This window comes from Chiloscyllium plagiosum, unplaced genomic scaffold (genome assembly GCF_037043375.1).
Source record: "Chiloscyllium plagiosum isolate Xiang-an unplaced genomic scaffold, Cpla_swu_hap1 HiC_scaffold_10, whole genome shotgun sequence".
In the NCBI taxonomy this organism is placed as follows: domain Eukaryota; kingdom Metazoa; phylum Chordata; class Chondrichthyes; order Orectolobiformes; family Hemiscylliidae; genus Chiloscyllium; species Chiloscyllium plagiosum.
In genome coordinates, this window is record NW_028270148.1 from 32,173,179 (window position 1) to 32,199,467 (window position 26,289).

Consider the following 26,289-nt stretch of genomic DNA (forward strand, 5'->3'; position numbering starts at 1 on the left):
AATTTTCCAGAATCGAATCGAAGGATTTTTTTTGGAAGATTTGAACGATTGTGATGAATATCTATGCTCTGTGCTACTTCCATTTTTAGCAGAGGATGCATCACATCAGAGCCACAGAACTTGTCAGTCTTTAGCCCATTGGTTTCATTATCAACATTCAACAACAGTTTTGGGTTCCTTATCGAAGGAAAGATATACTAACATTGGAGACAGTCCAGAGAAGCCAGCAATGCCCACATCCTGGGCGTCTTAAACAAAAAATCTCTATGACTTTTGGGTACTAAATCTGTGGATTTTTACAAAATTCACTTGCAGTATATGAACATCGCTGGCTGGCCAGCGCTTCCTGACCATTCCTAGTTGCCTTAAGGTGGTAGTGGTGGTGGTGAACTGCCTTCTTGAACTGCTGCACTCTGTGTTGCTGGTTCACCCACAATGCCATGAGGGAGGGAGTTCCAGGATTTTGACCTAGCAACAGCGAAGGAACAGCAATATATTTCCAAATCAGGGCGGTCAGTAGCTTGGAGAGGAACATGCAGGTAGTGGTACTCTCGTGTCAGCTGCTCTTATCCTTCTAGATGGAGGTGGTCATGGTCTTGGTAGCTGCTACCTTAGGTTCTTTGGCGAATTTCTTTACTGCATCTTATAGATGCAAAACACTGCTGCTCCTGAACATTGGTAGAGGGAGTGGATGTTTGTGGATGGGCTGTCAATCAAGCAGGCTACTTTATCCCTGATGGGGTCAGAGCTGCACTCATCCAGGCAAGAGGAGTGTGCTCCATCATATTCCTGACTTGTGCCTTGTAAATGGTGGACTGGCTTTGGAGAGTCAGGAGGTGAGTTATTCACAAATATTCCTAGCCTCTGACCTGTTTTTGTAGTCATTCTGTTTAGATTAGATTAGATTAGATTACTTACAGTGTGGAAACAGGCCCTTCAGCCCAACAAGTCCACACCACCCCGCCGAAGCGCAACCCACCCATACCCCTACGTGTACCCCTTACCTAACACTACGATAGTGATGAGTTCAATTGAGTTTCTGGTCCACAGTAAGCTAGGATGTCGATAGTGGGGGATTCAGTGATGGTAATACCATTGAATGTGAAGGGACAGTAGCTAGATAGTCTCTCATTAGAGATGGTCATTACCTGGCATTTGGGTGGTGTGACCGTTATTTGACGATTGTCAACCCAAGAGGCGGTGAAGCCGGTTCATTAAATATATTCAACACTGAGATGGAGAGATTCATTTTTAAGTGAATAAGGGAGTGAAGGTTATGGGAATAAACACAGGAAAGTGTGTGTATTGAATATATTTAATGAACCAGTTTCAACACCCATTCGCACCATTCAAATGCCAACTAATGACCATCTCCAATAAAAGACGATCGAACTACTACCCCTTTCCATAATCTCATTGAATGGATGAGCAAACCTGATGGGCCAAAAGGCCTACGACTGCTCCAATATCTTAAGGCCTTAAGATGGTTTTGAATTCACAATTAGTGGGAGATTTTCAATGTAGTGAATTGGATATGCAAAGGGAGGTGAAAGTAGATTAACATGTAAGAAAAATTCAGTTGCATGAAACAAGCTGTCGTGTTGTTCACAGTGATGTCACCTGAAAGGGTGGCAAAAGTGTCTCCTGCAGTCGTGGCAGCAGCAAACAGCTCTGAAAAAGGTTATATCAGGTTAATCCATTGGATATTAAAGTCAACCTCATTTCCTACAAACATTCAAGTTTGCTGGCTTGCAGTTAGGTTAAAAGCACTTTGCAATCTATCTTGAAACTGTTCACTCATCATTATGATGCCAGCACTTTACCTTTTGATCCTTACTTCACAAAGATACATTGTGACCTTGTATTCCCCTGAAGTGGGAGACAGCATGGGGCAGGGTGACACTAGGCACCAGATGGCCACTGAGCCATACATTGGCCACTTGACACATAAGATGGCCACCGGACCACAATATGGAGAGAGACAGCAGATCAAATACAGACACTGCCGAGGACCACCAGAATGCTATGGGTGGCACAGTGATTAGCACTGCTGCCTCACAGCACCAGATACCCGGGTTCAATTCCCACCTTGGGCAACTGTCTATGTGGAGTTTGCACATTCTCCCCATGTCTGCGTGGGTTTCCTCCGGGTGCTCCGGTTTCCTCCCACAGTCCAAAGATGTGCAGGTCAGGTGAATTGGCCATGCTAAATTGCCTGTAGTGTTAGGTGAAGGGGTGAATGTAGGTGAATGGGTCTGGGTGGGTTGCTCTTTGGAAGATCGCTGTGGACTTGTTGACTCACAACCTAGTTGATTAGTTTAAGGCGGGTGGGGGATGGAATACCCGTGGGTAACATACACCACCTGCTGAAGAGTCTGGGTCCAGCCAACACCTTTGATAGAAATGCTAACAGCTTGATATGGACTCAATACAAAGTGCTAATAGCCAGGGCTGCAGTAATCATCCTTCTCAGGAAGAGCGATTAGAACCCATTACGCAGACATTGAAACTGACAATGTCTGCACTAAAACTGACAACGACCGCACTGAAATTAACAAAGGCTGTGCTGCAACTGACAATGACTGTTCTGCATCAAAACAATTCTGCAATGATTGCCATAAACAAGTCATGTTACAAAGACAATAATCTCATAATTGATCTATTGTACCACAAGATGTATAAAAGTATCTTTGACTGTGCCTCATACAGGCCCATCTCTCTATTAAATTCAGATTTCAAGATTCTGTCCAAGATCCTGGGGCTGAGACTGGAAAGGGTGTTGCGTCATATTGTTAAAGAGGACCAGACAGGCTTTATAAGGGGCCTTAGGTCCTCTAATAATATTAGAAGGTTGCTGAATATGATCCAAGTTTGTCAGCAACGATTGATTCAGGGGTTGGTGATTTCCTTAGATGCAGAGAAAGCATTTGACCAAGTGGAATGGCCGTATCTTTATGTCTTAGAACAATTTGGGTTGGGTGGAGTCTTTGCTCGGTGGGTGGAGGTTTTATATCACCACCCTCTGGCCATGGCCATCACCAACAGGGTGAATTCTGGGAACTTTAGGACTGGTAGGGTAGTCAGCAAGGCTGCATCCTCTCATTGTTGTTGTTTACGTTGGTGATAGAGCCGCTGGCAGAGGCCATTCGTCAGCATGTCCACATAACCGCTCCGGAAGTAGGATCGAGGGCACACAAGATTACACTGTATGTGGATGATGTCCTTCTGTTTTTATTGACCCCAATGACCTCCGTATCCCATTTGATACAACGTATCAATTCATTTGGGGGTATTTCAGGATATAAGATCGACTTTGCAAAATTGGAGGCTTTGCCTTTGCCTTCAGGATGTGCCAGAAGTTGAAGGTGGCCCTAAGTTCCCTTTTAAGCAGTCACGGGCAGGGTTCCGATACCTAGGCATCTTTATTACTCCCAAGTTTGATCTGTTATTTCGGACTAACTTTGCTCACTTGCTCGACAATATTAGGCGCGATCTCTAGAGATGGGAGGCTCTTCCAATTTCATGGCTGGGCCGAATATCTCTCATTAAGATGAACGTTTTTCCTGGTTTGCTTTATCCCATGCGTACACTCCCTACAATGATTTCCAAGTCAACGCTGCGGAAACTTATGGGGTGGTTTGGTTCCTTTGTCTGGCATCGTGGGCAGCCCCCTCATCAAACTTACTAAATTGCAGTTGCCTCAAGGAGGGGGGAGGAGTTGATTTCCCAGACATCAGGTGGTGTCAATTGAGTTCCCTGCTGTCCTTTGTCTGCGATTGTGTCGGTAACCACTGCCATTGTCATTAGTACAGTCAAGGCATGGAGGGCGATGTGTCAGACTGAGGGTTGTTTATCCAAGACTTGGCCACTTACGCCTATTGTTGGCATGCCAGGGTTCTGACCAGGGATGATGGACTCAGGGTTCAAGCTATGGGCAGCGAGAGGAGTTTCTAGTTTGGAAGACTTGTTGAGGGGGAGGTTATAATGTCTTTTGAGCAACTTAGTCGCAAATACGGCTTCTCCAACAGAGATCTTTTCTCATTTTTTCAGTTTAGAGATTTCATCCAGAAGACGACTACACTTCTCACTAAGCCCTATAAGCCTGATACAGAGATGTTGTTGCTATGTTCCACAAGCACCCTTTCAGTTAGTGCCCCCTATCACCTGCTGGGTGGCAGGGTAAAAGTGAGGACTGCAGATGCTGGAAACCAGAGTTTAGATCAGAGTGATACTGGAAAAGCACAGCAGGTCAGGCAGCATCCACGGAGCAGGAAAATCGATGTTTCGGACAAAAGCCCTTCATCAGGAATACAGGCAGGAAGTCTCCAGGGTGGAGAGATAAATGCAGGGGGCAACGCGGCAATGGAGAGAAGGTAGCGAAAAAAGGCCTTTTTTTGCTATCTTCTCCCCAGTACCCCCCCACTAAGTTAATATGGATATATATACACAATGTTCCTGTATCTTTGCTTGGGAGCTTTGCGCCAAGCATAGCTGTCCTGTATTCTGTGGGTTTTTTTTTTTATTTTTTCTACTTTTCTTTCTTTTTTTGATCTATTAGTTATTTACTTATTTATTGGTGTTTCTTTACAGTGTTAGGGTTTGTTTTGTATTATAGGGTAGGTTAGTAGTTAGTAGACAGTAGTTGTGTTATAATTTGTGTTTTGATTTCTTTTTATTATACTGATATTTGTTATTGATTGTATTTTTCAATAATTTCATATGTTTGTAAAGTTAAAAAATTGCTAATAAATATATTTACAAAATAAAGTATCTTGACATGTGCTCCAGTTGAGAGAAGACTCGTAGCTGACCACTGTGCTGTCGGTGTCTCTCTCTCTCCTCGGAGCTCCAGTATTTCCTTGTGCAATAAACTGTCATTGAACCTAGACTCTGACTCAGAGACAGGTGATTTTCCCCATAACAAATGGCACAGCGAGCAGGATCCTTATTACTGGTGCCATGGTCGAAGGCCACGATCGAGGAGGCCAGGGTAAGAATCAATTTGTGGTTTGCTCACTGAGCTGGAAGTTTGCTTTCAGACATTTCATCACCATACTAGGTAACAACTTCAGTGAGCCTCCGGGCAAAGCTGGGAATTGAGGCACCGAGGGCACTAGGAGCTGTGAAGCACAAGTGGCAAAGTCAGGTAAGATTGGACTCTGTAGGGGTGAACAACACAGAATCCCGTTGGAGTTTAAAGGAGGCTCCCAGGCACTGAGGATGTCACCTAGACAGGAGACGAAACGTCTGCAACACAAATTCCCAGCTTGGCGAACAGAACCACAATAACGAGCACCCGAGCTACAAATCTTCTCACAAACTTTGAAGTTTAAGTTAAAAGTTGGGTGCTGTCTGTACTTGTAATTTCCAATGCGGGGAGGAAGAGGAGCTGATCACTTTGACCAAGAGCCAAACCTCAGTGGAGTACGTGGATACTGAGTAACTGTGATACCCTGTAGTCCGTAGTAGAATTACAGAGCTTAAACAATGGCGGTGGCCAGGAGGGTAAAGAGTCACACCGGTAGAGAGCATACCGGGTTAGAGGTAGATTTCTGGGCCTATTGGGAGGTGTTGGGTTAGTAGAGGTGGCCGGGAGGGTAGAGAAGTCCCATCGATAGAGAGCACACCTTGCTTGGAGGCTGCTATGGCCATACGGGCAGTATTATTGGCCGAGACGTCTCCACTGGTTAGGAACGCTTCACTGTTAATGCTATCCAGGGGTACAAAATCTGCTAAGTGGCAGATCAAAATTTTAAAGGGGACACTGCAGATTCCCTTCTTGAGAAATACAAGGCAGACAGACAAATGAAGAAAAGTAGCTGGATCCATCCCAGACGTTAGCATAGCAGAGAGAGTGGATAGATAAACAAAAGCGAAATAAAACTAAAAAGATGGGGTAATGTTAGTATACCAATTAGCAGGCCTAACTGAATAAGTGAATGCCTCCACAAGTAGGTGGAGAAAGGACCAGGAACTCATTAAAGAGCTGGAGGACAGAACAGAAGAGTCAGAGCAGGGAACAATGTAAAATACTGCAGACCTGCAACAGAATAGGACACACAGAAGCAGTGTGCTGGGAAAATCACGGTGCAACCCCAAACACCACTTGGAACACCGCAGAACCACGGGAGTCCCGAGATCAGCAGAGCTGACAATGAGTTGCTCCCATTTGTGAGGGCAAGAGAGAGGGGAGAATTTACATGCCCACAGTAATAGGAGGGAGGAAATGTGAAATGCTAGTAGACACAGGAGTAGCTGTATCCATCACACTTACCCCACACAAATAAAATGATTCACAACCCAGGTAGGAGGGGATAAAACACCAGATTACCTAAGCAAAACTACCCTCTTAGAAATAAAGAATACATATCCCCATGAAATTGTAGGTGTGCCAAAATAACGAGGGCACCATAATGGGCAATGATCTCATGAGAGAATATAATGCTCTGATTGATTATGCAAAAGGGAAATTGATTTGGCCCAGACAAGACGGTCGAAAGACCGAGATTAGGAAACTTACAAGTCACCTTGAAACTATTAAAGTGGCTACAGTCACCAGTAGGGACTGGAACCTCAAAGGGGGGGGGGGGGGGGGGGGGGGGGGATTCGGAGCCATGTGCGCCTCTGTCCCCAGAGCATGGACAGAAACAAAATTAACATAGACTCGATAAGGGATCCCGGACCGGAGCATAACCCCCACCAGCTATACCCAATAAAACCCGAAGCAGAAAAAGCAGTTGTGGAGATAGTGAAAAGAGAGACAAGGAATTCTGAAAGCAACCACAAATACAATTAATTTCCCGAAGTGGCCTGTAATAAAGATAGGAGCTACAAATTCACCATTGATTATATAGGATTAAATAAGGTCACCCCAAAGTCACAGACCCCTCCACCATTTTAAATGGCTTGGCCCCAGAGCACAAGATCTTTACTGTTTTAGACATAGCCAACGGTTTCTAGTCTATCCCATTACATCCAGAGTCCCAGAATAAATTCACTTTTACAGTAAGGGACAGACAGTATATGTGAACTCGCCTGCCACAAGGCCTCCACGACAGCCCCACTAGTTTTCACAGATTGATGAGCGACATTCTGAAGAGAGTAGATTTACCAGAGGATAAGCACTGCTCTCCAATATGGAGACGATATCCTAATCGCCTCAGAGGCCAGGACACCAGGAAGCTTTAGGGCTAGTACTGCATGAATTAGCAACCGCAGGGTTAAAAGTCAGTCCCAGAAAGGCACAGATTGGCAAAGCACAGGTCTTATATCTGGGACACCTTATATCCCAGGGACTCGAAGAAATGCCCAACGACTGCAAGACGACAATCCAACAGATGCCATGACCTGCCACTTTCAGAGAGTCAGAAAGGTCGTGGGGGTATTCAACTACAGTTGGAGCTTTATACCAGAGTTCGCAAAATTGGTTAAACCAATTCAGAGATTAACTATAGGAGGCAAGCCCACTTTGGAACGTGTAATCTGGGGGCCATAACAGGAGGAGGCATACAGTCAGCTTAAACCTTCACTCATATCAGCCCCCAGGCTAAGGCTGCCAGAGCTGGAAATGTGTTGCTGGAAAAGCGCAGCAGGTCAGGCAGCATCTAGGGAACAGGAGAATCGACGTTTCGGGCATTAGCCCTTCTTCAGGAATGGGGAAAGTTTGTCCAGCAGGCTAAGCTTCTGTGCAGAGGAGATGACCTGGGGGGTGCAGTGAGAGAGGGACTCACTGAGGAGATGACCTGGGGGGTGCAGTGAGAGAGGGACTCACTGAGAGATGACCTGGGGGGTGCAGTGAGAGAGGGACTCACAGAGATGACCTGGGGGGTGCGAAGGGCTAATGCCCGAAACGTCGATTTTCCTGTTCCCTAGATGCTGCCTGACCTGCTGCGCTTTTCCAGCAACACATTTCCAGCTCTGATCTCCAGCATCTGCAGACCTCACTTTCTCCTCTAAGGCTGCCAGATCCCAGCAAGGATTTTCACATCCATTGTAATAACGAGGGAGGGTTTTACTCCGCAGTGGTCACCCACGACCATGGTAGCAGGAGAAGGCCCGTAAGGTACTACTCAACCACAAAAGGGCTAGTAGTCACCAGGTTACCCAGATGCATAGTAGCCTTAGACTGCACTGCTTGGGCCATTAGGGTTAGCGAGCCCATAGTAATGACAGGGAATGTCATCCTCCACACTAAACACACTCTAGTAGAGATGCTAAACACAAGGAAACTGAGGGCCGTCTCCAATATGAGAAGGGCAAACTGGGAGGCAGTTCTTTTAGCCCCAAGTCAGTCTGCAAACCCAGCTGAGGGAATTCTAGACCCTGAGGAACCACACAACCATGGGGATATAGATGTGGATGAGGATAGGGGGCGAGTAAAAGATTGCGTCCCCAGACAGTCGAGAAGACCCTCTTCGTGGACGGGTCATGAAAATACGTAGCAGGGTCACCCTGAACAGGATGGGCTGTGGTAAATGATAAGTTGGAAACAGTTATGTCTGAAAGGATTATGAAAGTCAGTCCGCACAGGTAGCAGAACTGGTAGTACTCAAAGCACTGTTTCTAGCAAAAAGAAAAAAAATCGACTATATATACCGACAGTCAATATGCCTTCGGAGTAGTCCATGACTACATGGAGGCAAGGGGTAGAAAAGGGTTCACCACTGCAGGGGGGCCCCCTATCAGACACCAATTAAGAATTCAGGCACTATTGGGTGCCGGTGAACAGTGAAGAGAGGTTACAGTAATAAAAATAAAAGCCCATCAAAAAGGAGCCAGCAAAAGAGTGTCCAAATTAGCTAAAATTCAAAGGAGACCAGGCAGCAGACCAAGCAGCTCAGAAAGCCCTAGAGCAAGAAGCTGCAATAGCCACTACTGAATTAACGAAAGACACTATTCAAATTCAGCAGTTACAGGATGACACCCCACAGGAAGAGAAAGAGCAATGGAAACTGCAGGGGGCATTCAAAGGGGAGGATGGTGTCTGGAAGCAAGCAGACAAGGTGGTAGCACCAGCATGTAATACAGAACACACAGAGCGCGCGAGGGCGACACAGAGCGCGCGAGGGCGACACAGAGCGCGCGAGGGCGACACAGAGCGCGCGAGGGCGACACAGAGCGCGCGAGGGCGACACAGACAGCGCGAGGGCGACACAGACAGCGCGAGGGCGACACAGACAGACAGGCATATTCTGACAGTAAGAGAAAGGGACAATAGTGCACAAAAAAAGGGGGTGAACTCAACAAAAATCTGGAATTACAAGTCTACCAATGACTACAAATGCATTGTTAATTGTTGGAAAAAAACATTTTTAATCCTAACCATAACTCTAAAGGACAGTAAGGAAGGAAACTGTTGTCTTTAGATGGACTGATCTATATGTAACTCCAAACACACAGCAATGAGTGTGACTCTTAAACTGGCCTCGAGGCAATTAGGTTTGGGCAATAAATACTGGCCTAGCCAGTGACATCCTCATCCAATAATTGAATTAAAAAAACAAGAATATAGGCTGCTGGTATATAAAGTATAAGCTAACATAATAAAGACGAAGTCGGTTTTACTATTAAAGGCAAAGTTAAGTGATAAGAAGCAAAAGATTTATCTATACTGCAGGCAACAACAACAATAACATAAATCGTATTTAATGTCAAGGCCTGAAGTTTTGAAAAATTGGGCAGTAATAATGACAAGTACCACAAAATATTTTTTATTTGCACAAAAGATGGAGGATTTTAGAATGTGACTATACATGCATTTTCATATGATGGGTGCATTTTGTAAATTCTCAAAATTCACTAAACACTCTGACATTCATTAACAGCCATGTAAGAGAATGGAGAATGTAAGTTTCTGGCAATTATTCAAATCTTGTATAGGCTATAAAACTTATGCAGAAAGTTTGAGATACAGAAGGCCTAAAAATATTCTAGAGTCTTGCAATGACTTTTTAAAAATTAGATCGATACTAGATATGGTCTTTGAAAAAGTTGAAAGAGCTACAATATTAGCTAGATTTCCATAATTAACCAAATAAAATGCTGTCAAAGAGGACTTGATCATTTCAAGTGTTCCTCAGCTATTTAAGCTTTTCTAACAAATATCCTGAACAAATAAACAAAACAAAACAAATCAATACCTGTTGCGAAAGACCTTCACGGCTTTCAGTGGAACTCAGAATAGTCTTGCGATTTGCCAAAGCTTCTTCATATGGTACTGATCCTGGACGAGGCTGTAACATAATTATTCCAATAATTAAGCTAAAATGTTAATGCAGAACTAATTATATATTGTATTATAAAACTCTAATTAGTGTTAAATTCTGCACAAGGCTCATCTCTGGTCATTCTCTCCTTGGCCCTACGGCTTTCTAAATGTGCTTTTGAACATAACTGTTGCCTCTGATCTTGACCATTGTCGCAGTTGAAAGATGCTTTGCATGCATGACTTTAGATAGTACCTGTTCAGTACTGAATAATGGACTTGCAATTAAAACAAACAAACAATCTAGTAGTAATTCATCTTGGTTAATACAATGGAACTACAACTGTTATAGTGCTTTAGAATTTAACTCCATTATAAACCTGCTGATAAATTTTTATCGTTTAAAAACTGAGTGTTGTGATTGTGATTAAGTATTATATAAAGTCTTTAATCTATGTGTGACAGGCGTTTGGAAACCAGACAGAATAGCTTGACATTATGAGTAAAAATAAAGGAGCTAATGATGGGCAAGATAGCTAATAACTTCATACTGAAGAAACAAAGTTAATCTGTAGACTAAAATTGCTAGAAAATCTCAAAACCCTGCATGATAACTTTGCTATTGACTTAGATATCCTTGGCAGCAACAGTTAAACAAAGAGATTCTTAATTTAATCCCTTACCCAATTTCCTTCCCCTTTCCCCATTAGATGTGACGTGAAATCCAATTATGCATTAGTTCAATCTCAGTATATTGATACAAACTTTAAGAGTGTAGGTTGCTCGCTGAGCTGTAGGTTTGATATCCAGATGTTACCTAGCCAGGTAATGAAACGTCATCAGTGGCGATCTCCAGGTGAAGCGAAGCTGTTGTCTCCTGCTTTCTATTTATATCTTTCTCCTGGATGGGGTTCCTGGGATTTGTGGTGATGTCATTTCCTGTTTGTTTTCTGAGGGGTTGTTCGATGGTATCTAGATCTGTGTGTTTGTTTATGGCGTTGTGGTTGGAGTGCCAGGCCTCTAGGAATTCTCTGGCATGCCTTTGCTTAGCCTGTCCCAGGATAGATGTGTTGTCCCAGTCGAAATGGTGGCTTTTTTTTTTCATCCGTGTGTCGGATAAACAAACACATAGATCTAGATATCATCTATCAACCCCTCAGAAAACAAACAGGAAATGACATCACCACAAACCCCAGGAACCCCATCCAGGAGAAAGGTATAAATAGAAAGCAAGAGACAACAGCTTTGCTTCACTTGGAGGTCGCCACTGATGATGTTACCTAGCCAGATAATGAAACGTCTGGATATCAAACCTACAGCTCAGCGAGCAAACCTACACCCTAAATCTCAACCTGAGCTACAAACCTTGCAAAATGACACAAACCTTCTTTAAAGTCTTAATATATGCAGCTGCTTTCTTCTTATTCTCTAGCATACATTCTGCTGCAAGAGAGTCAATTACAGCCATTCCTATCCTTGAGCTATACACAGAAGGAACCGTGAAAAAGTCCAGGTTGTTACTGAAGAACGTACCAATCTAAAAAGGCAGAAAAAAGCTTCAATGAACAGCGTATGCTTTATTTGCAGTGAGAAACAAATCATTTCAAGGACAAAATGTCTTCGGTGACAGTGATTCAAGCTTTAAGTCAATACTTAGAAGGCAAAAAGAAATAAAAACCCAACCTAAACATTTGTTAATTACTTATACAATAAGTAGTGGCCATTCGGCAGGTTTTTTTTTAAATGAACTACAAGTTCTATTCACCTGTCTTTTCCCTATAATCCTGTAATTTGTCACCCAAGTACCTATTCCTCCACTTTCAAAATTTATTAAATCTGCTTCTATCACCTGTTCAGGCCATGCATTCTAAATAATGACTTGCTGAATTAAAAACTGATCCCATGCTGTACATCTCTATGACTCCAGTTATAGTTGTAAATATAACTTCACAATTCAAGAAAGGTTTAAGACAGAAAGCAGGCAATGTCTGGCCAACGAGCCAAACATCTGTCAAGAAAAATTTGGAAACTTGAATTTACAGGAAGGTACATTTAGAAAATTTTAATGCAGTCAGCAAGAGGCAACACTTTTGTGAAAGGAAAAATGATGTTTGATTTAATGTCCTTTAAGGAAATAGCAAAAAAAAAATGGATAAAAGGGAACCTCCAGATGCATTATATTTTGATTTCCAAAAAGCATTTGATAAAGTACCCGATCAAGATAACAGTTTATGATGTAGGCAGCAACATGGTCAGATGGATAGAGAATTGGTGAACTGACAAAAAGCTGAAATAGAGATAATTGGGTCAGTTGACAAGTTGCAGTGAATGGACTTCTACAGTGATCAATGCTGGTGCCTCTACTATTTGTAATTCAAATCAATGTTTATGAATATAGGGACTGAAAGTAATTTGCAATGACAAATACAGGAGACAGAGCAAATTGTGAAATTCAGAGTTTATAATGGATACAGATAAGTCAAAAACTTAGCAGATCAATTATAGTATGAAAAATTAGAGCTCTCTCAATGGCAGGAAAAAAAGGAGCAAAGTAAATGGATAAAAGATTCACTTACAGCAATCTGATACATGAATCAAAATTAGCAAGCAGTACACTAAGTAAGGTAAATGAATTGTTGTTTGTTGCAAGGAGAACAGAAGATAAATGGATGTTTTGTTATGATTGTACACACTGCTAGTGAGACCACATCTGCGGTACTTAGTCCATTTTTGTCTTCCTTTATTTAAGAAAATAAGTAATTTTATTAGCAATTGTTATGCCTGTGATGGGAGGAATGTGCTGGAAATTAAATTCCATTGATCCACCAGTCGTACTTTAAGTATAAAGGTATACTAATTCAAAGTTTGTGCGAAGATTTGTAGCTCGGGTGCTCGTTGCTGTGGTTCTGTTCGCCGAGCTGGAAGTTTTTGTTGCAAACGTTTCGTCCCCTGGCTAGGCGACATCATCAGTGCTTGGGAGCCTCCTGCGAAGCGCTTCTTTGATGTTTCCTCTGGTGTTTATAGTGGTCTGTCCCTGCCGCTTCCAGTTGTCAGTTTCAGCTGTCCGCTGTAGTGGTTGGTATATTGGGTCCAGGTCGATGTGTTTGTTGATGGAGTTTGTGGATGAATGCCATGCCTCTAGGAATTCCCTCGCTGTTCTCTGTCTGGCTTGCCCTATGATAGTGGTGTTGTCCCAGTCGAATTCATGTTGCTTGTTGTCTGCGTGTGTGGTTACTAAGGATAGCTGGTCGTGTCGTTTCGTGGCTAGTTGATGTTCATGTATGCGGATTGTTAGCGGTCTTCCTGTTTGTCCTATATAGTGTTTTGTGCAGTCCTTGCATGGTATTTTGTACACTACATTAGTTTTGCTCATGTTGGGTATCGGGTCTTTCGTTCTGGTGAGTTGTTGTCTGAGCGTGGCTGTTGGTTTGTTTGCCGTTATGAGTCCTAGGGGTCGCAGTAGTCTGGCTGTCAGTTCCGAGATGCTCCTGATGTATGGTAGTGTGGCTAGTCCTTTTGGTTGTGGTATGTCCTCGTTCTGTGGTCTTTCTCTTAGGCATCTGTTGATGAAGTTGCGCAGGTATCCGTTTTTGGCGAATACCTTGTATAGGTGTTCCTCCTCTTCTTTTTGCAGTTCTGGTGTACTGCAGTGTGTTGTGGCCCTTTTGAATAGTGTCCTAATGCAGCATCGTTTGTGTGTGTTGGGGTGGTTACTTTCATAGTTTAGGACTTGGTCTGTGTGTGTGGCTTTCCTGTATACCCTTGTAGTGAATTCTCCGTTCGGTGTTCTCTGTACCATCACGTCTAGGAATGGGAGTTGGTTGTCCTTTTCTTCTCTCGTGAATCGGATTCCTGCGAGTGTGGCGTTGATGATCCGGTGTGTTTTTTCTATTTCCGTGTTTTTAATTATTACAAACGTGTCATCGACATATCTGACCCAGAGTTTGGGTTGAATTTGTGGTAGGACTGTTTGTTCTAACCTTTGCATAACTGCCTCTGCTATGAGTCCCGAGATTGGTGATCCCATGGGTGTTCCGTTGATTTGTTCGTATATCTGGTTGTTGAATGTGAAGTGTGTTGTGAGGCACGTCCAGTAGTTTAAGTATGCCGTCTTTGTTGATAGGTTGTTGCTGTTGTTGTCCTATATAAACACTATATAGGACAAACAGGAAGACAGCTAACAATCCGCACACATGAACATCAACTAGCCATGAAACGACACGACCAGCTATCCTTAGTAGCCACACACGCAGACAACAAGCAACATGAATTCGACTGGGACAACACCACTATCATAGGGCAAGCCAGACAGAGAACAGCCAGGGAATTCCTAGAGGCATGGCATTCATCCACAAACTCCATCAACAATCACATCGACCTGGACCCAATATACCAACCACTACAGCGGACAGCTGAAACTGACAACCGGAAGCGGCAGGGACAGACCACTATAAACACCAGAGGAACATCAAAGAAGCGCTTCGCAGGAGGCTCCCAAGCACTGATGATGTCGCCTAGCCAGGGGACGAAACATTTGCAACAAAAACTTCCAGCTCGGCGAACAGAACCACAGTATACTAATTCAATTAGGAAAATAATCAACTGTCTTTATTCTGCAGTCTGGAATATAATAAATGAGGCACATTTATTGTAAACAAAACTTACTTTTAAAACAAGTGGAAAGCACAGATCATATTTAAGCTATGATCAGAATTAAAGCCATATTCTCTCCATCTGTGACAGCAATAGTCACAGATCATAAAAAGACAGTCATCGCAGAAATGGATTTTAAAAAAGTAAAAATGAAAAATAGATCTCCCATTGGCCAAAGGTCAAGAAACAAAGGATAGAATGTGATGACTTCTCAGTCCAGAGTTTCTTGTCAGTGAAATTAAATTATTGACAGCTCATAGATTGTTGGATGGCCTTCAGTTCAGATTGCAATCAGCTTATATCAACGTTTGGGAAAATGGTCACAATCCAGCTTTCTCTGCTTTACAAAGTAGTTGGAAATACTGGTATTTGGAAACATTATTGGGTTTCAGGATTTTGAGAAAAGAATTTTAGGACAGACACTTCAGCTTCTGGGGTGTTTTCCTTACTGACAGACTCGGGTCTACAAAACAGAAAACCAAGTCCAGAAACAGACCCACTAATCTTTCAAAACTGATCTTTCAAAACTGATCTTTCAATAATAAAGGCCATAAACCTCATCTCTTAATTCCTTTAAAACTTTATTGCCTTCTCAAAAATTATTTGATTTACGTAAATCTCAGCCCACATTAAGCGGTTGATTTTATTCCTTGATAAAATCACCTAGTAAACTCTGCTCGAAAATGTTCAAACTGTTCCACAATGTTTCCCCACAGTCCTTTCATTCAAACTTATTTCCAACAGTTTAGATAATGTTCAATCAATTGATTTCTTGGAATAAAGAAGTTATACTATTAAGGAAGACTAGGCTGTATTCACCAGCGTTAGAAGAATGAGAGGTGCTGTTATTGAATGATGGGATAAAAGACCAGCACAACATCGAGGGCAAAAGGTCTTGTACAGTGCTGTACTGTTCCAAGATCAGACTAACCTACATACACTTCATTGTACTATAACCCACGTGCCTATCCAAGAGTCACTTAAATGTCCCTAATGTATCTGATTCTACTACCACTGCCAGCAGTGCATTCCACGCACCCACCATTCGGTGTAAAGAACCTACTTCTGACATCTCCCTTAAACCTTCCTTTTAATTCCCGTCATGATAGACATTCCCACCATGGGAAAAAGTCTCTGGCTAATCACTCTAAACTTCAACATCTTATACATCTGTATCAAGTCACTTCTCATCCTCCTTTGCTCCAATGAGAAAAGCCCTAGGTCCCTCAACCTTCATAAGATATGCACTCCAGGCCAGGCAGCATCCTGGAATATCTCCTCTGCACCCTCTCTAAAGCTTCCACATCGTTCCTATAATTAGGTGACCAGAACTGAACACAATATTCTAAGTGTGATCTAACACTTGCTTTATAGAGCTGCTGCATACCCTCATGGCTATTCAACTCAATCCTCCTGCTAATGAAAGCCAACAGGCCATACACCTTTTTAACAACCCTGTCGACTTGGTGGCAAATTTGAGGGATCTAGATCATGGACCCCAAGATCCCTCTGTTCCTCCACACTGCCAAGAATCCTGCCTTTAACCCTGTATCTTGCATTCACATTCGACCTTCCAAAGTGAACTACTGCACACTTTTCCAGGTTGAACTCCGCATCTGTCACTTATCAGCCCAGTTCTACATCCTGTCAAAGTCCGTTGCAACCACAACAGCCCTCCACATTATTCACAACTCTACCAACCTGTCATCGACAAACTTACTAATCCACTCTTCCACTTCCTCATCCAAGTCATTTATAAAAATCACAAAGACCAGGGGTCCTAGAACTGATTGCTGCCAAACACCACTAGTCACCAAGCTCCAGGCTGAATACTTTCCATCTCCCACCACTCTGTCTTTTATGGGCCAGCCAATGGTTTATCCAGACAGCCAGATTTTCCTATCCCATGCCTCCTTACTCTCCCCATGTGAGAGAATAGAAATACAGGGATCCTTTTTTAAATTCCAAACATCTAAACCTAAAAAAAAATGAATGGGTGTTTGAAAAGAAAAAGCTTTAGCAAGCATGTGAGATCCTGTGGAGGGGCCAACAGTGGCACATGTATAATAATGTAAATGGCCATCTTCTGTGCTGAATTTAAAAATCTAGGCCAGCTTAGCAGAACAAAGTAAAAGAAGATAAGCTTGAGAGTAAACTTGAAAGTGATATTAAGATGGATTTTTAAAAAAGCTTTAAATATATAAACAGGAAGAGAGGGGCCAAAGTGAACACAGGCCTCTTAGAGAACCAGACAGACAAAATTATAATTGCCAAACAGGAAATGGCAAAGATGGTGAATAAAATACTTGGCATTATTTTTCACAGTGCAAGACACTAATGACATTCCAAAATGACTAAATAATCAAAGGGTAAAGGAAAGGGGGGGGGGGGGAGAATAAATGCAATAACTATCACCAGAGGAAGAATGCTAGGGAAACCAGTGAGGCAAGGACAATAGGTCCCCTGATGCAGATGGGATGCAAATCAGGAATGTTAAATAAAGTAGCTACCGACGTAATGGATGGCTACAGAGGTAATGGACAGACTAGCAGTAATCTTCCAAGAATCCATACTTTATGAAAATCTTCCGGGATATTGGAAAACTGCCAATAACTTTATTTAAAAAGGAAAGTTAGCTTAATGTGTTAAATTGGGAAAATGGTCATAGAATCCCTACAATGTGGAAGCAGGCCATTTGTCCCATCGAGTCCATATCAACCCTCTGAAGCGTGTCCTAACCAGATCCAGATACTACCCTATCACCATGCATTTACCATGGTTAATCTACCTAGCTTGACCATTCCTAGACACTGGACACTTTCCCAATGCAAACCCACCTAACTTGCACATCTTTGGAGTGAGAGGGGAAACTCATGCAAAAACAGGGAGAATGTGCAAACTTCACACAGACAGTCGTCAAAGGCTGGAATCAAACCTGGGTCCCTGGTACTGTGGGGCAGCTGTGCTAACCACTGAGCCACCATGTCAATGCATAAAGGATGTAATAGAGTGTGTAAAAATGCATACGATCAAGCAACGTGAGCATGGATTCAAGAAGAGGAAATCATGCCCGATAAATTTACTCCATTTTTTTGAGGATATAAACACTAGGATAATAAAGGGAAATCCGTGGTTATAATATATCTTGATTTTCAGAAGGCATTTGAAATGGTGCTACATATCAGGCTACTTAAAGAAGAGCACATGGTGTTGGAGATAGCCATTCCTCTATCCATGCTTATACATTAACTAATTGAAGTCAAGAGTTGGGATCAGGGAGGGGAGGGGTTTCATTTTCAGGATGGCAACTTAATGGAGTGCCACAAGGATCAGTGCTGGGGCCACAATTATTTACAACATATATATTAATCACTCAGATGAGAAAGTGAATGTACTATAGACAGGTTGAGGGATAACAAAATTAGGTGGAAAGGCAAGTGGTGAATATGACAGTTTGCAGAGGGCTATGGACATGTTAAGCAAGCTGGCAAAAACTTGGCAGATGGAAAAGATGTGGGAAAATTATGTTTGCACTTTGACAGGGAGAAGACAGAAGCTAAATATATTTTAAATGGCAAAGGGCTGAGGAAGCCACAGAACTGAAGGATTTGAGTCCTCATTCATGACTTACCAAAAGCTAGCATCTAAGTTTAGTGGCTCATAGGGAAGGCAAATGGAATGTTGGCCTTTATTTCAAAAGGAATGGAACATGAAAATAGGTGGTTTTGCTAAAACCACATAAGGCACTAGTGGGACCACAGCTGGAATACTATGAAAGATTTTGCATACCTTATTCTAAGGAAAGCTGTACTGGCATTGGAAGCAGTCCAGAGAAAGTTAACTAGTTGATCCCAGTTATGGAAGGGCCATCTTTACTCATTAGAATGTAGAAGAATGAAGGGCGACCTTATCGAAAGATACAAGATTCTTAGGGGTCTTGACAGGGTAAATGCATAAAGATTGTTTCCTTTTGTGGGAGAGTTTAGGACCAGAAGGCATAATCTCAGAGTAAGGGGTCACATATTTAAGACAGAGAGGGGGATGAATTTCTTCTCTCAGAGGGTAGACAATCTGGAATTCTTGATTGCAAAGAGATGTCAAGGCTAAGATAGACAGATTTCTAAACAGTAAGGGAATCAACAGTTGTACAGAAAAGAATGGAAAATGCAATTGGGTCTGATCACATCAGTGCCGTGACCCCATTGAATGGGAGAGCAGAATAGATGGGCTGAATGGCCTACTTTAGATCTTACATCTTATATCAGCTTATGGGAGTTAATACAAATTATCTATGATTTAAATAAGAAAAAGTAACCTGTCTTATCAATTGTGAATAAATGTGACAACCGTTTAAGAACTGATATCGATGACTGCAGGTGTACGAATGCCTATCAATGTTGCTTGTCATGATGTAGCTTCCTGATCTTGCCCAAAACTGGACAAGTTAATCAATTTTGCTTTCAATTTTCACCCTTCTCTCAACTTCCCTCGTCAATGTCTGATACTACCATTCCCTTTCATGATTTCAGTTTTCATTTCTGGGAACAGTCGGTCAACTAATATTCATTACAAACTCTGACTCCGACAGCTAGCTTGTGTATATTTCTTTGGAACCTGCTTCTTAGAGACTGCAACAAATTCTTCCAGCTTGGGACTCTCATTGTATCATCTTCCACAACGACACCTCAGACACACCTTCCACAACGACACCTCAGACACACCTTCCACAACGACACCTCAGACACACCTTCCACAACGACACCTCAGACACACCTTCCACAACGACACCTCAGACACACCTTCCACAACGACACCTCAGACACACCTTCCACAACGACACCTCAGACACACCTTCCACAACGACACCTCAGACACACCTTCCACAACGACACCTCAGACACACCTTCCACAACGACACCTCAGACACACCTTCCACAACGACACCTCAGACACACCTTCCACAACGACACCTCAGACACACCTTCCACAACGACACCTCAGACACACCTTCCACAACGACACCTCAGACACACCTTCCACAACGACACCTCAGACACACCTTCCACAACGACACCTCAGACACACCTTCCACAACGACACCTCAGACACACCTTCCACAACGACACCTCAGACACACCTTCCACAACGACACCTCAGACACACCTTCCACAACGACACCTCAGACACACCTTCCACAACGACACCTCAGACACACCTTCCACAACGACACCTCAGACACACCTTCCACAACGACACCTCAGACACACCTTCCACAACGACACCTCAGACACACCTTCCACAACGACACCTCAGACACACCTTCCACAACGACACCTCAGACACACCTTCCACAACGACACCTCAGACACACCTTCCACAACGACACCTCAGACACACCTTCCACAACGACACCTCAGACACACCTTCCACAACGACACCTCAGACACACCTTCCACAACGACACCTCAGACACACCTTCCACAACGACACCTCAGACACACCTTCCACAACGACACCTCAGACACACCTTCCACAACGACACCTCAGACACACCTTCCACAACGACACCTCAGACACACCTTCCACAACGACACCTCAGACACACCTTCCACAACGACACCTCAGACACACCTTCCACAACGACACCTCAGACACACCTTCCACAACGACACCTCAGACACACCTTCCACAACGACACCTCAGACACACCTTCCACAACGACACCTCAGACACACCTTCCACAACGACACCTCAGACACACCTTCCACAACGACACCTCAGACACACCTTCCACAACGACACCTCAGACACACCTTCCACAACGACACCTCAGACACACCTTCCACAACGACACCTCAGACACACCTTCCACAACGACACCTCAGACACACCTTCCACAACGACACCTCAGACACACCTTCCACAACGACACCTCAGACACATCTTCCACAACGACACTTCAGACACATCTTCCACAACGACACTTCAGACACATCTTCCACAACGACACTTCAGACACATCTTCCACAACGACACTTCAGACACATCTTCCACAACGACACTTCAGACACATCTTCCACAACGACACTTCAGACACATCTTCCTTTTTCCTTAATTAGGATTCCCCCAACAATTGTGGATGTAAGCCTCAACCATGCCCAACCCATTTTCAAGATCTCTTCCTTACACTTTCCATTCCTTGAGCCTGCATATTCCAAGGATCACCTGATGCCATTTCTACCAACCCCAACAAGACGCCTCCTCTCCCCTATTAGGATTCCAAAGGGGTCATTCCATCCGCAACACTTGAGTACTGCTATATCATGCCCTTCCCACAGCACCAGCTCCTACAACTGCAGGTGGTATAACACTTGCTCTGCTACCTCTCCCTCCTCATTGTGTAAGGCAACAAACACCAGTTCCAGGGGAAGCAGCAACTTATTTATACTCCATTCAAGAGTCTCCTATATTCACGGTTCACAATGTGGTTTCCTCCACACTGGGAAGATCGAACGCAGATCAAGTGCAGCTTTGCAAAAACACCTCTATTCAGACCACAAGCATGAGCCAAACTTTCCAGTCACGTGCCACTTTAATACACCAGCTTGGCCTCATGCCTACATTTCTAAGGTCTGTTGCAGTGATCCAGTGAAGCCCAATACAAGCTGAAAGAATAGCACCTCATTTTCTGTAGACTCTTACCACCTCCTGGACTCAATATTGAGTTCAAGAACTTCAGAACACTAACTCAGCTCCATTTTGATTCTTGTTTGCATGATTTTGCTTTCAGAACTGGCCTATCTTTTATTACGAAAATCTACATTGGATCTGTATCTCTTCTCTCAAACCACTGCCATTCTTTGCCTATCGGTACTGTGTCACTTTTCCTTCACCTTCCTTTGTTACACTTGGTCTTTTGCAAGTAACATTAAATTCCACCACTTTTTTCACGTCCAATTCTGAAAAGCATCATACTAGACTCAAAACATCAACTTTATCTCTTCATAAATGCTGCCAGACCTGTTGAGTTCTCGAACATTCTTTTTCTTTATTCCTGATCTTCAGCATCCACAATGTTTTGCTTTTATTTAAGAACTGACAATGGTTTTCTCATTTTGTAGCAACTGTAACTTATGGTCAGTTACCTTTCCTGTAACATTTGACAATGCTACAACAGAAGAAAGAATACAATCATTGGTATTTTTAAGCTTCTGTGTAATGGTGGGTAGCTCTTGCTCTAAGGAAACCTTCTTACTGTAGTGCTTGGAAATATCTAAAAACAGAAAAACAAACCAAAAAAGAGTCATTAGCTCTGCAGCTGCAATCATTTCTCAAAGTGAGAAATGTTAAACATACCTTGAAAATGTGAATTTTGTACAAATAATATGCATTATTTTGATATAAAAAGACTTTACAGAATACATACAATCCAATGGAGGATTTCAAAGGTTACGGGAAAAGGCAGAGGAATGGGGTTGAGAAACAGATCAGCTATGACCATATGGCAGAGTAGACTTGAGGGGCTGTATGGCATAATTCTGTTCTTTTATCTTATGATCTTAGGGCTGATGTGGTAAGTCAAGACATGATAACACATATTAATGTGCATAACACAACCAGGTAAAGGTAGCAACATTTCTTCCCTTTAGGAAGGGGGAAATGTTGAAATCAGTGAAGTACTCCCCATCTTTTACCAGAGATTGAGCCACTGTAGAGACGAGATGATCAAACATACTTAGAACAGTAATGTACCAATATATTAAATTGAGATTGAGGTCAAAATGGATTATAATACCAGAATAAATGGACTGCATAGATTTACTGCAAACAAAAATCCAGACTGAAGAGGGAATAGATTACCTTTGGAAAAGTCAAAGATCATTCATTTCTAATTGATCCTTTTTTCCTATTCATTTTTTTTCAGGTCTTACACCTCAAAAAAGGAACGAATTTTTCAATCTGAATTCAGAAAGACATCCTGCAGCATACATTATTTATAAAGTACAGTCACATGGGGTTAAGAGAGCTTCGATTGTAATCTGGTTCATTCTCAGTAAACATCACTACCCCTCTTAAGAGCAATGCCTCAACTTTGCCCTGATTAGGAGAGGGGTTCCAATCCAACCCCCAGGTAACAGATTGCTGACTACCAGATATTCCACATTTTTACATACTGTAATGGAAACCCATCAAAGCAGTCTTGGAACAAAAGTTCCTAATGAAGGCAATAAATCGACAATATTGAAGTGGTTCCAGAGGAAATGTAATCCGAGAGTCTAATTCTCTCTCGTTTAAACTCCTAACCTATATGCTAGGCAGAAGACCCTCCAAGACACTAAGGGCAGGTAACACTTGAAATAAGGAAAGGCAGATATTACTCCTAAACAGAGTGCACATGCTGAATCATAACCATTAGAGGATCACTCGTTATCAAGCAAACCAAGTTCTGAAGGGCCTATCATACTGGGCATGTGGCAAATAGAAAAAAAAGCCAAAAGAGAAATCCTACTAGACTCTTCCTTATCAATCTGCCTGTTGGATACATAGCTGTCCAGAGGAGTATTGGTAGGATATCTATTGGGTTGTGTGGTGGTATTTTACTAAATGGAATAGACTCAACTGATCTAATAGCTCAAAAGTTCAGAATCCACGAGGAGCTGTGGGCTGACATTCATATCAGAATTATTTTCCATGACAATCTGCAAACCTATCTCGCAACACATCCTTCATTTACCATTAGGCCACAGAATCAACTCCAAGTCAATAAAGAGGGCAGGACAGCAGAGCAGCAGCAACACATTAACTGGAAGCTACCATTTAGGATTATATGCATGCTATAAAAAAGCAACAATATGGTATCCCAAAACCAGATGAAAAGCTCGGTTGTCCTGCCATGCACAACCATGAAGAGTAGTGGACAACAAACTAACTTACTGGAGACTGCAGCTCCATAAATATCCTATTCCCAATGATGGCAGAGAATGTCCAGTGCAAAAGACAAGGTTCAAGCATTTGCATCAATTTTCAGCCAGAATGATCTAACTTGGCTTGCTCTACAGGTTACCATTACTACAAATTCAGTCTTTAGCCAAACTGCTTCACTCCATGTGACAGCAAGCACCAAAGGCTACAAATCATGACAAGGCTACAGTTTAGCTGTAATCATGTTCAAAATAAAGTTGCTATAGATTAGCTACATCATGGAAAGATTCCCAGGTATGTTTCATACACAAAATTTAGGAAAAAATCCAAACATCTAATTCCAATCCCAAACTTCTTTTTGTAAATATATTTATTAGCAAGTATTTTTAACTTTACAAACAAAATTATTGAAAAATACAATCATAACAAATATCAGTATAATAAAAAGAAATCAAAACACAAATTACAACTACTGTCTACTAACTACTAACCTACCCTATAATACAAAACAAACCCTAACACTGTGCAAAGCCACACCAATAAATAAGTAAATAACTAATAGATCAAAAAGAAAGAAAAAGAAAAAAACCCACAAAATACCAAATAGCTGTGCTCAGCGCAAAGCTCCCAAACAAAGGAATTGTATATATATACCTGAATTAACTCAGGACAGCCCCTCCAGGGCCCAGGGCTTGACAAACCTAACCATCCTGGTTAAATAAATGCCCTAGTTGACAAATCTATATCCAAATAACTCAAGTAGGGCTGCCATGTCTTATAAAAATGGTCTGTTGTGTGGTGCACCATGTTTGTAAAAAGTCCAAGGGAATGTGACCAAGGCACCATGGTGCAGAAGGCCATTCAAGAGGGGGGAGCTAATAGACAAGTAGTGGTTATAGGGGATTCTATAATTAGGGGGACAGATAGTATCCTTTGCAAGCCGGATCGGGAGTCTCGCATGGTGTGTTGCCTGCCCGGTGCCAGGGTGCGAGACATCTCCGACCGGCTTGAAAGGATATCGGAGCGGGAGGGGGAGGATCCAGTTGTTGTGGTCCACGTTGGTACCAACAACATAGGCAAGACTAGGGTGGAGGACCTGTTTGGGCATTACGAAGCACTTGGCAGGAAATTGAAGCACAGGTCCTCAAGGGTCATAATCTCCGGATTACTGCCCAAGCCACGTGCCAATTGGCATAGGGACAAGAAAATTAGGCAAGTAAACACGTGGCTAAGGGATTGGTGTGGGAAAGAGGGATTCCACTTCATGGGGCATTTGGCATCAGTTTTGGAACAGGGGGGATCTGTACCGTTGGGACGGTCTCCACCTGAACCGATCAGGTACCAATGTTCTAGCGAAGAGGATAAATAGGGTGGTCAGTAGGACTTTAAACTTCTGAGTTGGGGGGGAAGGGAAAGTGAAAGCGACAGGGAGTATGGAGGTAAATGGCAAGATAAGCAGCAGGATAGCATGTTTCCAGGCGGATTTAAAATTGAGGCAGACTGAGAATACAGTAAAAAGCAAGGATAACTTAGGACATATGACTTCCAACATCTCTAATGATAAGGAAGTTAGCACTAAGGCACTTTACCTGAATGCTCGTAGCATTCATAACAAAGCCGATGAACTAATGGCACAGATAATAGTGAATGATTATGATGTAGTAGGCATCACAGAGACTTGGTTACAGGGGGGTCAGGACTGGCAGTTAAACCTCCATGGTTTTTCAACTTATCGAAAAGACAGAGGTGGGTAGAGGGGATGGGGTTGCCTTGTTAGTTAAGAACAAAATTAAATCTATGGTATTGAATGACATAGCGTTGGATGATGTGGAGTCTGTGTGGGTGGAATTGAGGAACCACAAAGGCAAAAAAAACATAATTGGAGATGTGTATAGACCTCCTAACAGTGGTCAGGACCAGGGACGCAACATGTACCGGGAAATAGAGAAGGCATGTCAGAAAGGCAAGGTTACATTGATCATGGGAGACTTCAAGATGCAGGTGGACTGGGTAAATAATGTTGCTAGTGGATCTAAAGAAAGGGAATTCATGGAATGCTTACAGGATGGCTTTTTGGAACAGCTTGTCATGGAGCCCACAAGAGAGCAGGCTATTCTGGACCTAGTGCTTTGCAATGAACCAGACTCTATAAAAGATCTTAAAGGGAACCCTTAGGAAGTAGCGACCATAATATGGTAGAGTTCAGTCTGGAGTTTGAAAGGGAGAAGGCAAAATCGGATGTAATGGTGTTACAGTTGAATAAAGGTAATTATGAGGGCATGAGAGAGGAACTGACTAAAATAGACTGGAAGCAGAGGCTAACCGGGAAGACAGTAGAGCAAAAATGGCAGGTGTTTGTAGGTATAATTGAGGACACTGTACAGAAGTTCATTCCCAAGAAAAGAAAGATTAACCGGGGAGGGATTAGACAACCTTGGCTGACAAAGGAAGTCAGGAAATGTATTAAAGAACAAGAGAGATCCTATAAAGTGGCTAAGAACAGTGGGAAA

General features: G+C 42.7%; 1 protein-coding gene across 2 annotated transcripts in view; it reads right to left on the bottom strand.

The window, feature by feature from the left end:
• Positions 1-26,289, bottom strand: part of ppp1r21 (protein phosphatase 1, regulatory subunit 21) — a 104,315-nt gene that overhangs the window by 17,938 nt on the left and 60,088 nt on the right. For both annotated transcript variants that reach the window (XM_043695616.2, XM_043695615.2), the window contains exons 14-16: positions 22,003-22,130; positions 11,589-11,741; positions 10,140-10,232 (exon numbers count right to left, since the gene is read on the bottom strand). In XM_043695616.2, the coding sequence (XP_043551551.2) occupies positions 10,140-10,232; positions 11,589-11,741; positions 22,003-22,130 (374 nt within the window). The remainder of the gene's footprint in view (positions 1-10,139; positions 10,233-11,588; positions 11,742-22,002; positions 22,131-26,289) is intronic.